Source organism: Xiphophorus couchianus, chromosome 7 (assembly GCF_001444195.1).
Source record: "Xiphophorus couchianus chromosome 7, X_couchianus-1.0, whole genome shotgun sequence".
Lineage (NCBI taxonomy): Eukaryota > Metazoa > Chordata > Actinopteri > Cyprinodontiformes > Poeciliidae > Xiphophorus > Xiphophorus couchianus.
Genome location: NC_040234.1, coordinates 15,505,546 through 15,520,912, shown reverse-complemented (window position 1 = coordinate 15,520,912; position 15,367 = coordinate 15,505,546). Strand labels below are relative to the sequence as shown.

Below are 15,367 nucleotides of genomic sequence, written 5' to 3'. Positions count from 1 at the left end.
ATGGTTGAGAGACACGTGGCAGGACTTTAAAATTGATCCTCGCAGTAACACACCTTCCAACTTGAGCAAGTTTGTTTATTTAGACAAGAAGGTGGAAGAAATGTAGTCATCTGATGTGCAAAGCTGGTAGAAACTTACCCCAACTGTAACAGTCAAGGTTCAGGTTGTTATATTTGCCTAATTTTAAAGCTAAGCACTACTTAGTGTTGGTTTTTCTCATAAACACAGGTTGTATCAAAATATCCAAAAGTTAGGGGGGGTACAGATATTTTTACAAACACAGTAGCATTTTAATCATGCTGCTAGATAAATCCTAATGACTGAGCAAAGCAGAGGGCAAGAGACTGGAAGCAGTGAATTATATCCTGTGGTTTGTGCTTTAGTTCAGCATTTGTCAATAAGCAAAACAACAACTTTCGCTTCACCTTGGAGAAACAGCTGTTAATGTTAACTTAAAGGCGTTATATTAAAAGGCTTCTTGATTAACGTCTATTCATTCCCATCAAGCAAAATTAAACCTTCAAAGTAAACAGCTTCATCAAGTCAATTAAGAGTAATTTTGTAGAGCACAAATGTATGCTAGCAAATAAGCAAGATGTCATGTTGAGAACAAACAAATAAATACAAGTAGTTATTTTCAAAACAGCATTTTGTGTAAGTGGCTCGTCATTCACAACACATTAGAAGAGAATCTCAAGCTAAAATGTGTTGGAAAAGTGTATTAAGACCGTTTTCTGCAGAAAAACTCACCTGTTCAAGGGCGAATATGTGCTGGTTGAAATAAAACTGGATCTGCTCATTTGCAATGTTGATGCACAATTGTTCAAACGAGTTCTTCTTGAAGTTTTCAAATCCAAAGATGTCCAGGATTCCCACATTCATGCAGCTCTCTGCGGCACTTCAAAGGAGAAAAGGGGGACAAACAAACTTATTCTTCTGTGTTGGAGGAAGCAGCAAATCCCCCAGCAACCGTAATAATTGATAAAACTTTAATGATAATCCAAGTTCAACCCATATACAGAGTCGGATCTGCAGGAAATCACAAACATCGGGTATTATAAAAGCTCTGACTGGTTTTGTTTCAGTCTCACACCTCAGAGTATTTTCAGTGTCTGCACAAACAAAACTATTTTACAGCACAGTCGAATAAATAACATGTTTTTATATGATCTTTTACATTATATTCATGCTCCTGCTTCTTAATCAGTCATTCCCCACAGGAAGTAAAGGTCACCTTAAAAGCCTGCTCTGCCCAGCTATTAAAGGCAATAAGGAATCAGAAAAGATGAGCTGAATTTAGACAGGAACTCTGGCTTCTCCTCATTTCTGTGAGACGACTCTTTGACACTCAATGCTCATATTTATAAAGGAATTCTTTTGGATCAATGAAGAGCCTCTTTCGAGTCTCTCTGAAGTCTTTTTAATCATCTGAACATTATTTTCTCCGCACGCAACTCTGTATCAAAAATTTATTAAAACTTCTTTTTTTTTTTTGCTCTTCTTTTGCTTGTCTTGTGAGGACCCATTGATATTCTCCTCTGCATCTTTGCATCCTCCTCTGCAGACGTCCACAGAGGTCATCAGGGCTTGTCAGAGGTTCTTCGCCGGAGTCCGAGACGATCAGCAAAGGCAGCGTTGACATCTTCACAGATCTACATGCACTCTCACCAGATCTTCATGTCGGGCTGCAGCAACGAGTTGATGCGGTTGACAATCCAGCTGAAGAGGCGTCCGTACAAGGCCTTGGACATGGCGTCTCGGACGTCAGCGGCTTTGTCCACGGTGTTCGTGCGGATGATGGTCTCTCCTCTCGTGACCACGCACTGAGAGGTCAGCGCTTCCTGGAGCTCCTCGGAGCCGATGCTGAGCAGAGACGCAGCTGAAAACAAAGGTAATTTGAACAATCATTTTCACAATCTAATATTTGTCTTTTGAATAAAACACATAATGCCATTCAGAAAGACTAGGTAGGTTTTGCTGCAGGAGGATCATCATAAAGAGAAAGTCTTTTAAATTTCACCTCCATATACATTCTGCTTTGGTAAAAAAATGTTTCAGACTTGATCAATACTGGGGAAAAGGCACTGGCAAATATAAAAGAGGTTACAATTAACCCATGCATCTGTCAATATATAATGAAATTTGTATATTCACACAAGCATGTAAATAATTTTCAACACAGGCTGAGGGGCTCCGTCTGTGGGAAGTGTGTGCAATAGAAGATTGCACAGTAATTGGTTCTGTATGTTTGGAGGTAATGAATCCAAATGTGGGAAGCCATTTGTGCACTGCCTATCTGCCTATAAACCCACTATTATAATATTTTTTTATAAAGCTCTTCTATTGGCTTTGATTTCTCCAGGAAGGTTGAGAAGATCTGCAATGGGCTTGCTTGTAAAAAGTCCTCTTTTATTTAGATAAGTCTGTGTCAAATGAGTTTTTACTAAAACATTGTTACACAGGCACTTTTTACAAAGGCCAGGTGCCGGGAATCGAACTGCGGACAACTGCAGCCTTTAGTTATGGTGCGCCAGCTCTACCACTGCGGCGTGTGACGTCTCTCAGATAAATCATTTTTATAGGTGACGGAAACCCAGCTATAGACTTCAACCCTCGGTTTACATTGTTTTCTTTTGTTTTGTTAGAGGCCCATCTAAACAGGTCTAAAGCTTTGTGGTCTTGCCAGCCTCTTTCAGTCCTCCACAGTATACTGTATAGTAAGCATAACAATATAAAATAATGTAACATATCATATTATATAATCATAATCTTATCTAATAATCTGATCTAATATAATATAAGATAAAGTAAAAGCACTAATAAATACACAAGTAATTTTGTAAGGTTGTTGCTAAACTGTTGTTTTAATTTTTCTTTTCTTTTGTCAGAGGGATGTTTTTTGTACTTTTGTCCTGAAGGAGAAACATGTTTTGTTAATTATTTTGTTTATATAGAAAGAGAAGAGATACAAAAGACTAAACAGCTCTTCTGTCTTCTACAGAATATGGAAAATCAATATAGTGAGAGATAATTTTTGTTCTGTCATCTCTTTATTAGGTCGGATAGCTGTTTGTTTTATTTCCTGCAAGCAGAACGTTTAGATCAAGAAACACTTTTTTTTCTGTTATTCTTAAATTACTTTGTATTAAAGCCCAAAAGCAGGTGCCATAAAACCGCTTAAACACATTTTCTTTGCTAATAAAACTTTATCCATTTTATATTAATCAGTTAAGACTCATCAGTTTTGTAAATTTCATCTAGAAGGAGCAGAGAAATAAATAATCACATTAGTAGCATCCATAATTTTGATGGAGTCTATATGTTTGTGAAATGTTTCAACTTTCAACTGTGTTGTTCTGTTTTCTACAATATAGTTGATTTTTTTTGCATTTTGTGGCACGCATTGCTCCAATGGGCCATCACACAGCTTAGAAAGGAAATGTCTGACTAAACAATCATTTATCTAAACAAGTTTCAAATAGTTTTGTTGAAAACAGGCGACCACTGTTACAGACAGAGAGCTGAGCGGCTGCGACTCACCGTTCTCTAAGGCCTCTGAGTTAGGCACGTCACTCTTATCTGTGTGGTGATGAGACGTGATGGCAGTAAACTCAATGTTGCCCGTGTTCAGAATGCCTGACAGAATCCTGTAGACAGAGTTCACCTCCTGTGAAAAGAAAAGCACAAAAGAAAGCCCAGTTATTGCGGCACTTAAAGAAAATACACGTTTAAGTACTTAAGTTGTGCAAAGTACTTCTTCTGTGAAGCCGATATTTCTGAAACACTCCTGAATTGCATCAAACTGCTCCTTGTACTGTTTCCTCGAGACAATGTCCTGCATCACTTTGCTCTGCTGACTGTCAATGTACCTGCAGAGAAAGAGATTATGAGAGGAGATGTCAAATTTCAATACAAGTCACGCATGTCAGCGGTTTATGATGTTATCAAAAAGAGAAACAATAAATGCAAAAATAAAAACAAATCTAAAAACAGGTGTCAAGACTTTACAGGTTTCTTCTCTTTTTGTTTTTTTTTTCTCTCAAAATTGTAATGTAATGTAAAAAATTACATCAGACACAGATAACATGAATAAATACAAGAAATTAATAGTCACAACTCTTGTTGCAATATCTATTTATGGAGTTTTGCAAGTCAGTATTACACCGAATATTTTATCTTCAGTGGCAAACATGTACATTTTACATGTTAGTATTTTATTTGGAACATTAGTTAGACTTTCACTACCTGCAATGCTAACACTTCATGTACACTTTTAATAGTGGAAGTGCTAAAGATAATAGAAGAAGTAAGAAAAAAGTCTAAAAAATGTGTATTAGTCATGACTGATATTATCATTACCTTATTTAGCAAAAGCAATATGCATTTTTCTAACATTACTGATGAGTACAGCCTTCACCAGTATTTAAATGGCACATTTAATAAGGAAAACAGTTAGCAACTCAACTTGGTCCAAGTTGAGTAAAAGGCCCATTCTTAAGTTATAAACCTAAGTTTACCATCATATTTTTGTCAGATATTAAAATGTGCTTTGTGATCTAAAACATTTTAGTGTGACAAATGAAAAAAAAACAGAAAAATCTCAAAGGGGGTTAGCACCTAATGTTTTACAGCACTTTATTTTAAAGCCAGATTTGGAAAAAGGTTCACACACGTGTGATTTTATTTTCAAGAAACATGTCAGGGCCAGGCATAAATTCAGCGTATCAGCACATAAAACTGCAGCACAAACCGGGGAGGTGTCCTGTCTGGCAGCCTGTAAGTCTTCAGCTTGGACTGGTGGTAAAGCCCGGCGTACATGTAGTAAAATATATGAAAGTTCTTCTCGCCACTGAATAAAGAACAAACATTCGTTAGAAGCATAACACAAATTTGAATATGCAGCAAATTAAAGGTTTCACTGACGCTGCTTGCTTGATAACCCGCGATTTCTCCAGCAGATATTCAGAGATCTTTGCCCCGATGACGGCTCCGGTTGGTGTGAACTTCATCTCCAGGTATTTACCAAATCTGCTGGAGTTATCATTGATAGCTGTGCAGGCGTTTCCGAAGGCTTCGACCAGAGGGTTGACCTGCAGGATCTTCTCCCGAAGAGTCCGGTTGTTTGCCTAAGAGAAGCATCAAGCGCAGCACGTGCCGCATTCTCAGTTTTGCATGAACGAATAAGATTGCTTGGTAAACACTGTTCAATGAGAAATATTGATAATGTGAGAAAATACCTTTCCTAAGAAGGTAAGATGTTGAACAATCAAATGAGCACTTTCTGTCTTTCCTGCTCCACTTTCACCACTAATGATGATGCACTAAAAGAACAGTAAAAACATTTTTTCAACCAATATACAACTTAGACATTTTTTATGGTTTAACAGATATCAAGACTACAGTCCACACCACCAACACAGGCCAGCTGCTTTTAAATGTGTTGTAGAAAATGAGCAGAGTTTAAACTTTACAAGAGGATACAAAAAAAGGGGAAAAAATACACAACAGGGAAGATAAAAGTCTGGTTGGAGAAAAAACAGCTTTTTAGACATATTTAGCTAAAACTCCAGATGAACTACATAAAATGTAACTACTTATTTGCATTTCATGCAGCAGGCTTGTCAGTCTACAAATCTCAATCCTATGGAAAATCTAAGACGGGAGCTGAAGCTTTGAGCTGTTTCTGTACAAAGGAGAGCAATGGGGTTAACTTTCCTGCATCTTTGATTGATATTCTGTCCCTACAGACTGAAATGACCTCATAACTTAGTGCAGTGGTTCCCAAAGATTTTCTGGGCACCCCTATGGATTACAATAAAATCCTCCCCAAAAAAGAAATAAAAAAAATCAACTGGGCACACATCGTTCAACCAGACATAAACCTATACACACGTTTTGTTTTCAAACTCCACTGAAGTTTATTTCACACTTCAGGTTGCAACAAAACACACAACAAACCATCTTTACAGTGAAACACTTTTGTGTAAATGTCTTTTGTTTTTTTGTTTTTTCATTCATCCATACCTCGCCCCATACTTTGGGAACCACTGGCTTAGTGTATGTTTCTTTGGCGATAGCACAGCATACTAAAAAGGGACCTGTATAGTCTGAATTGATAATTTCAGTCCAACAGAATGAACTTAAAAATTTATATCAATATGTGATATTCCTCCAGAGGACCTGGTCTTTGCAGAAAGTCACCATTCCTTGGTACGCTGCATCTGCTGTGGCAAAGATGTGTGGAGGGTTGCTACCTCTCTTTACGCCATGATACAGCTTAGAAAACTAAGGAAGAAAAAAGAAAGAGTTTATAAGAAGGTGCAGATCATATACATACAATTTTCAGAAAGTCTGCACACATACACATATGTACAAAAACCAATTTTGTGGTTTTCATCGAAGTTTGGGGCAGACATGACAGATCAACTTCCCTGACAGTAGGGCAGATTGTAGAAAATAATTTCAAATTACTTGTCAAATTGCGTTTCCATCGTCTCCATAGAACAATATTTCTGAGATCATTAAAGTGTTGATCCTGATTTATTTATCTTCATCTATTTTTTTTTTTTTTTGTGAGAGCAGCTCACTTCAAGTTTGTTATGTGCAATAAGAGTTTCAGGCTCAAAACAAAACCAAACAAAAATGTCTGTTCTGAATGAATGGTATTTAAAAGCTGTGTAAATGTGATGCTTTTTAGTCAAAATATTGAACTTTTCCTGTATACTAATGACAAAAACATTAAAATATGTGAACATGGGCAGTTGTTTGGGAATTCAGAGATTATAAAATAGGAGAGGATAAAACAGATTTTAGGTTGTAAATGTTTGGTCAGATTATAATGAAAATGCTAATTGGTGAATCACATCTTTATACATTTAAACTTTATGTGAGACAAAATATAATACATTAACAATAACTAGTCCATGTTGAAGCTGTGAAACTTCAAATGTCTAAGTGGGGAACTGTGAACATGTATTAATAATTCCAACCTTTCTGAACTAAAGTAAGAATATCACTATGATCGACACACGATAAGTTATAAACGTCTGATCAGAGAGAGACGCCTCCTTTTCCAATCTTGAAAAGTCAGGAACAAAACATCCAAAACTCTAAATTCACAAAGTGGTGAAAATGTGAAATGATCAGCTCATAGCATTGTTTTGCTTTTTTACCTGTTTAATTCAAACATTTAGCTCTGGGAACATGTGAAAATGTTTTTCCACCAACCTGAGGAGAATAGATGCTGAGATTCTGAAAAGGATTGAGAGCGATGAGGATGTCGCCAACATAAGTGTAGACCTGAAGCTCATCGTAGCGCTTCTGGAGATGACTGATGATTATCTCCTTTAAAAAGAGAAAGAATAGTCAAGCAGTGTTAGAAATAAAAATGATCAGAATTGATTAATCCCAGTTTAATGCAACTTTACCTCATCTAGAAATTCCAGGTTTACCAGATCGTCATCAGGGCAGCTTTCAATTGTCAGGGTTTTACGAGTATTAATCCGCTTGTGCCTGTTTGAAATAAAGGACATAAAATATGTGACAAGCTGCAACAGGACACCAAAAGTAGTTTGATGGCTGAATTTGAGCCCCAGTCACATTGAAGGGCTGAGTAAAGCTCTACAAAGTTCCCCCAAGGGACTCATCTCCCAGTAAAACCAGCTGTGATTGCTCTTCATCTGTGTTTTGACCTATTACTCTCCAACAAGTCCCATGAGGCCGGAGGTCAACACGCAGCCAGCTGGCTCCATGAAAACCTCCAGGGACACCAGTGAATGTGAGAAAGAGTGAAACAGAGGTGTGGCTCAGATTCCCCTCAGAGTGCAGGAATACACAGGAACTGCAATCTAATAGCAATCAACCTTTTCCATTAAATTCATAAGATAGAAGTGTTTTATGATGTCAACAGATTCCCAGAGAGAAACAAGGAAACCAACAATGAATCCATCACAGTGATGAATCTGCGCAGCTGCAGCCTCACATGATTTATTTTCACACAGTAGATCATTTGTTGCTGGATAACAAGCCAATAAGCCGAAGTGTTGTGGGGAAGAAGCTGTCTGATGATTTCGTGTTCATAACTTTCTGTTTCTGCCCCCATCAGACGCACAGAGCTGCTGACAAAGTTACACTGTTCTTAAAAACAAGTCATAACCTAAATAAGGACTTCTTTCATTCATTTTTAAAGCTCTATTTGCAAGTCTTTGCGACTCTGTTGTCTTTTATGGTTTCAGGGTAAAAAAAAAAAAACATGAAATTGTTCAAAAAAATCACTGTCAATATAAATTATAAAATTAAGGAAATAGAAATGCATACCAAAAGAATTTAATTTGATTAATTTAATTAAGAAACAAAAGCCACCTGCAGTGAGCCATAATAACAAGACAGAAAAAAAAATTAATGAATTAACTTGAAAAAAGAAAAAAGAAACTGTAACAAAAGAAAGAAACGACTGGCCTTTGTTACAAGATGTTCTAATCAAAGTAACATGAAAAATGGGACACGTATGGCACAGGTTATTTCAAACGTAGACATTGAAAGTTGTAATTCACTAAATAATTGAAATCCAAATAGCTAGAAAAAGCAAATCAAATCCTATTCAGTCTGTAATCACTTACTGTTTAATTAAAATATTTTCAGCTTGTTCATCAAACAGAAACAAACAGAAGTCAGTATATGCTTTTGTCCTTACTCCATGCAGAATCATTTGGCATAACACTAATGCAGATGAATATTTACAGTCTTCAGAATCGTCTGATTGATCAGCAGTCTGCTTATCCTCAACAGGACAGACAAAATGACAACAGGCTGCAGGACTTTGTTCCTGAAGAACAAGCGTCTTTTAAAAGCATCTAGATTTTGGGCAGATTTTCAGATAAGGTATATGAAAGCTAATTAAAACATCTCTGCTCATCGAATCACAACAGTCTGACTGCTGCGTGCCGTGTTCGATTTGTTTGTGACATCTTTGTTAACCACCACTTGCGAAAATAATGGAAACAGTCTTAATGCTGGGAGAACCAGGATTGATGTTCTGAAGTTAAATATACAGCACACAAACCAACCTTTAGATTCTGATTTATTTTTTTAAAAACTCTCCAAAACCCAGTGTAGCTGGTTAGTTAGATTTAATGACTGCAAAAATAAATTCCGTTTTCCTACCAGAACAAGTGCTGGTGACTTTGCAGACTGATTTTCTTTTTTCTGTTTTGGAAGTCATTAGCAGCTGTATTTGACGCATTTTAGATAAAACAACACATCATGAGGGTTAACCATCTTTTTTCCTTTTAGTTTAACTAGTTCGGATGTCATTGCAAGATTTTTGAATGTTAATTTTATAAAAATCCTGAATGTAAAAAAACTGTACTTGATAGAACCATAAATTTGAACTTTGGTCTGAATTAAAATAGTTCTGCAAAGACGAGTGTTTTTGCAAACTCTTGCAAATGACATCTGTTGCTGTCAACGGGTTGTAAGGAATATTTTTTCACACACAGGATCAGATTGGTTTGAATAGCTTTTGTTTCTTGCCAAGTTATAATTTTATAACTACTTTTCCATATTTACTCAGATTTCTTTGTCTGATATTACATAATTTTAATAACCTTACCAAAGTACGTTTAAAAACTTAGCCAAAAAAAAGCCAGGAAAAAACCTGAAACTTTTTCACAGCACAGCAGTGAGTTATGAAATTAGATTCTGAAGGAACACATAAAAATCACAACATATCCTATGATTTCCAATTCACCAGCTGTATCTATATTCTATTACAATAAATAATCAATCATAAGAGTGAAGATATTCTAGCTCCAGGTTAGTAAATGTTTCCTCCTCTGCCTTCGTCTTAATTTTTCAGTCTCAATGCAGCAGAAAAAGCAGCAGAGGGGAAATACTCTTGGCATGTGCTCCCTAAGAAGTGACTCCTTGTCCTCGTGTCCCGTTGGAGGAGGACTTGAGACCTCCAGCGTCTGACTCTCTCCTGCTTTGAAGTAAACCACACTATTCCACCTACGGCAGCTACTTTTAAGTTCCCTACGTCTTTCTTATTCTTATCTGTTTCATTGTTCGACGATCAGTGGCATGGGAGACTAAACCGGGCGAGCCCAGTTCTCGCCCTACAAGCTCCTAATCCCATTATCCACTTTCACTGTGGACAGGAATTCGGGATCAGGCTCAGGCACCAACTCTGCATGCTCTCGGGAGTAAACAGAGCTGGCAAGGCATCAGGACTCTCAGTCAAGGGCAGCTTCAGCAAACTCTTTTATAATGAAGATTAAGCACTGCCAGAGTTGGTATTCCTCCAGTAAAATGGTCACAGTTTGCGCTGTCATTTACTGCCCTGTGAGTCTCTGAGTGAAGCTTTAACCTCATGAAATCTCTTCTATTCATATGTGGATCCTGCAGGCCAGCAAACCAATAACTAGCTCACTAGCTATTGTTGCAAAATCCTATATGGTTTAAAGCTAATATTTATTCCTCCAATCAGGGGCTTAATTGAGCGGGCAAGACAAATAGTTGAACATAGATTTAACTGAATTGGTTTTATTAATTTAAAATAAGTCATCACAATCACTCTTTCTGAATTAGTCACACTCTCTAAGCTTATCTTTAATCACAAACTGTAATATCCATTGCTGTGTCTCGTCTCCATGCGCCTGAACATAACAAGATGAGAGGTTGCCCCCTACTGGTCGGACTTGATAACAGCACTCGATTGATCCCCCTAAAGCTGAAACAGAGAACTCAACACCCAACAGAGGCAGTGTAGATTTTTCACCATTTCTTCTGCACAGACACTTCAGGAAATAGTTTTGTTTTTTAAAGACTTACCTGGTTCTGGTTTTACACCCAGCTTCTTGCTGCTCTCTGATAAGATCTGCTAACTGCTGGCTGAGAGCCACATCCTTGCCATGGACCTGCTTGATGAAGGGATGCTCCAGCAGGTGGGTCACAGATGGACGGGCCTCAAAGTCCTTTATCAAACACCTTAGAAACAGACAAAAACACACAGTTATTAGGAAACTAAGGGATTATTTAGGTGTTTATAAATCTTTAGCAGAATCACCTGAGCATTGTTGAAACTGAAAGAAGTCTGAAACAAGTCTGAGTTTCCCCAAGATCAGCAGACAGATTGGACAAACTGGTTACCACTGAGACACAGAGCTTTTTAATATCTGCCTTTGCCCACATCTTTGTCAGATTGTTGCAGACACAAGTTCTCCCCTTAAAGTCGCTGAAAACCACATTATGTTTTTTTATTTTTGACTGAGTGACACAAAGGAAAATCAGACTTGGTTCAGTTGCGTCCAAAAAAGCATAAATTTGATCATATTTCAAAGTCACAAAACCAGACAATCTTAAAAGTATGGAAGAAATAGATAACATAAAAAATTACCTGTTTTTTGTTATAGAGAAAACAAATAAATTGGGATGTTTTACCTCTAATATGTCTTCTGACACTACAAAACATATGCCGATATGCAGGGATTGCTTTAAGATCAACTCAACAACAGCTCTCTCTGAATGGTTCCCCTGAATGTTCATGATAATTAGCTGTGGTTTGTGGTGAGCGAATCCTTCTGCAGCCTTACACTCAATAAATCACAGAGCCACTGCTCAGACAAAGTCCATTCTTCAGAATAAAAACTCCTTACTTTGTAGATTATTACAATTATTAAGAATTAAGACGTGTTGATTAGTTGAGTAAATCTTAAGGTGGTCTTTAAGACAAGAAAGGATTTAAAGGGATGGTATTGTGTATTTTACAGACACATTGTGCCATTTATAACACAATCTAGTAACTGTTAAACTCAATTGTTATAAAAATGCTATATGTATCAAACATGACATAAAAGAAATTTGACTTTGTCGTTTGATGCCTTAAAAACGGCCTGTCTCTTTAAGAAGCTCCTGCTCTTTCTGACACTCCACCTTCAGAATGTCGTCACAACAAAGCCTTTCCAACAGGTCATTTATAACCACTAATAGGATCGCTGGACTGTGAAATAGTTTGTATGACGAGCTCATCAGATGCACACTTCCACCAGGTGTTTTTCTAATTGCTGCTAATGCTAGTGGAGCTGAGCGGAGAAGGCATGGACGAGGCAGAAACTCGGCAGGAGACTCCAAGGAGGAGCTTTGCGTGAAAGAATCAAGGCAATAAGAATAAGATTATATCATGATGTAAAGCTCAAAAATTACATTTTACATAATACATAATAAGAAAACACCACTGGATTGTGCCCAGTTGTTAAGCTAAAGCTAAGGATAGGGGAAAAAAAACTCACCAGTCAAATTGCTTTCAACTAATCGCAGCAGAAATTCTGTTTCTTTTATCAGTTCGTTCAGCTCTGAAAGCTAATTCCATGAATTCATTAGTGTCAGGGCATTAAGCAGAGGTTGTTGCTATTAGCCAGGCTGTGCTGCGGAAGGCCACTTTGTCAACCAAGTCAGCTCTTTGGCTGCCCAAGTGGAGACACCGGTGATGGATTTATTATCCAGAATCCCTCCTCTCATTTCCCAAGCTGCCTCCTGAACACACTCTCTCACTCACGCCCTCACGCCTTCACACACAAATGCATGCAGGCCTACAAAGGTTGCAAAGGCTTCACAAGCAGCCTGCGAAGACTGATAACATTGCCCAGCCTCTCTGCATTCATCTTTAGTGGGCTTTGTCAAAGGAGATTAATGTTGAAACCATTATACAAATTACAAACCTGCAAATAAAAAGTATCAATTAAACCCACTGTAACTGCATTGCAAAAATGTAAAAACCAAGTGGTTACTAATTTATGCCTGAAGGAGAAATGTGACAAAGATCATCCATTACCTGATTGATCAAAAAAAGCAAACAAGTCCTCAAAAGTCACGGTTAGCTCTTTGTTACATACAAACATACTGTTAGGCAAAAATCTCGCCTATACAAAGTTGGCAAATTGAATTTTATTTTCTCATTACGGCTCAGGCGAACAGTGCTCTCCGAGTCACATATTAAGGTTGTACATTCCAGGCAATCGCTACGAGCCAAGCCTGACATTATTAGCTTTGCACAGCGGAGCAAATGATAAGTTATCTGGGCCTCAGATTGAACAGATAACTCAGGTAAATCTCTTTGTTCCTCTATGGCAGATTTACACCGATGAAAGTCAGCAAAAGAGAAGAAAAGAAAAGAAGAGAGGGTTGGTATAATCTGGTGATAAAATACCAGATTCAGGTCCTTCTCTGTTTGTGTATGCATTCCTGCCAGATCTTACATAATAATACTCATTAATATTTTTAGTGGAATAGTTTTGTGTTTAACTTTTTAGTACAGCAAAACAAGGATAAACAAACTGTAATTCTGCCATTCTTTCCTTATAATGTATGTCCTTACTAAATTATCTATACTTGAATATTTATTTTAACATCATGATTCATTGTAGCTCAACTCTAGTGGTGATAATGAGAGCAAAATAATATTAATTTTATATAACAATACTGAAAGTGTTTTTTCTTCCTTCAGTAACAGCTTCCTCACTGTAGCGTGCTGAATTTGTGGCGTCTTGTTATTATTTATCACAAATTCTGGTAACCAGCTCATTTTATCACTATCTCCAGAATCTTACATGCTGAAGATATAAATGCATCACTTTTCTGCACCACTTGGCTGCAGTCTCAGTTTCCTCCTGCTTGCTTTGTTTTTCTTTCAAGCTTCTGAATTAATTTCTTGATTTCAGTCATGGAAGTGAAAAAAAAACTATTGTGAGCTATCTATTTGTATACTAAATATATTTCTTTATTCATTTATTGGTGTGAAAACCTGCTTTGTAGGGAGATTCTATTGGAGATGGAAAAGGGAACTAAAATTTTGTCCTCCTTTAAGACATGCAGACCTACAGAAAACTTTTAAGTTAATTTCAAATATAATGAGACTTACTGGCTGATGAAATGGCTGAAACTTCTGCACCACTGGTCAGGATTTCGAAGTGTGGGTGAGGGATTTCTGCAACAAAATTACAACAAAGATATGAAGAACAGACTTTGCATGAACTTAAGGCAATCTAGATCATGCCTTCAGAAAGGGACCCAAAGATATTCTTTGGGTCTTTTTGTGACCCCAAAATACTTTTTTTCAAGTTTTCAGATTTGACAGACTATGTTCGGCAGACGATGTGTGACCATCAGAGGGTTTCTGCTCTGAGCAGCACAGGCTGGTCTGCATCCAGGTCTGTGGCAGCCACAGAAAAAGTGACAAATGATAACTGTTCATCTTAGGGCCTGGCAGGGAGCATCTGCCACCGAGAGCTGAAAGTTATGGGAGATAGTTATACCTCTGTCAGCAGCATTTACAGAGGCCATCTGTAATGATGCTAACACATTTCAAGTACGCGGGATGACAAGCAGTAGGGCTGCATGAGGAGCCAAGGCTGGACAGAGCCTGGGAACAGTCATCTTCACAGCGAGCTGTCAAACCCGACAGCTGGAGGCTGAGCCGTTTGTCACTGTCAGGTAAACAGTGAAACATCTGAGCAATCACTTGCTACTGTGCTAATTAGTTCCCAACACTCACATGAAACACTGCAGTGTTTGGAGAAAAACACGGGTTCAAAAGTCGGTAGTTAGGGCGGTGCAGTCTGAACAGCAACGGTCTGAATTAAATTTTTTTTTTTTTTGAGGATACAAAGAAAGGATGTAAGGGTGCAAAATCTGTCATTTTGCACAGCGTTCACTTAGTCAAGTCTTTCTTAAGAATTCAGGCAGGCAATCCTTTCCAAAGTGCAGATCAAAGCCGGAAACTGACTGTTTCAATGCAACCTCTAATATGAGCCTGAAGAAACATTCTCGCCTTGATCTTCTGCTATACTGCTTATACATTATAAAGTCAACAAACCAGCACACTGCTGATAACGCTGTCAAGTGCGCTCATTGTGCTTCACAAATTCACCCTGATATTTTTTTCTTTGAGTGTTTGTGTGTGAGCGCTGGCTCACATTGTAAACACAAATGGCTTATTCAAATGTGGGTCCAGGCAACGCGAACACTGTCAGACGCTCCTCTGAGTGGATTGAGGCAAAATCAGGGAGGCGTCAACAGCGTCTGACAGCGGGAACTAAACCAGGAAAAAAAGACAAAAAAATTAGGCTATTACGGTTTCTGAATATCATTTTTGATATACATATTTTTCATATATTTTATTCAGTTTAAACTTCCAACGAAGTTTTTTGGATGAAGTAGGACTTCTATGTCATCTAGCTGACTAAAGACAGATAAACAAAAATAGACGTTTTATAGTATGTTACTATAAATATGAAGTTATACATTCAGATCTTTTTAAGATTCAGGTGAGTTCTATTCAGTACAGTAAAATATGGGGCTACAGTTTCAGTTC

General features: G+C 37.6%; 1 protein-coding gene across 2 annotated transcripts in view; it reads right to left on the bottom strand.

Moving 5' to 3' along the window:
* The window catches only part of myo3b (myosin IIIB), a 78,772-nt gene that overhangs the window by 46,594 nt on the left and 16,811 nt on the right, over positions 1–15,367 (bottom strand). For both annotated transcript variants that reach the window (XM_028021902.1, XM_028021903.1), the window contains exons 8-19: positions 13,916–13,981; positions 10,831–10,986; positions 7,428–7,512; positions 7,228–7,344; positions 6,181–6,285; positions 5,238–5,321; positions 4,924–5,126; positions 4,751–4,849; positions 3,755–3,869; positions 3,541–3,667; positions 1,669–1,879; positions 751–898 (exon numbers count right to left, since the gene is read on the bottom strand). In XM_028021902.1, coding sequence (XP_027877703.1) covers positions 751–898; positions 1,669–1,879; positions 3,541–3,667; positions 3,755–3,869; positions 4,751–4,849; positions 4,924–5,126; positions 5,238–5,321; positions 6,181–6,285; positions 7,228–7,344; positions 7,428–7,512; positions 10,831–10,986; positions 13,916–13,981 — 1,516 coding nt within the window. The remainder of the gene's footprint in view (positions 1–750; positions 899–1,668; positions 1,880–3,540; positions 3,668–3,754; positions 3,870–4,750; positions 4,850–4,923; positions 5,127–5,237; positions 5,322–6,180; positions 6,286–7,227; positions 7,345–7,427; positions 7,513–10,830; positions 10,987–13,915; positions 13,982–15,367) is intronic.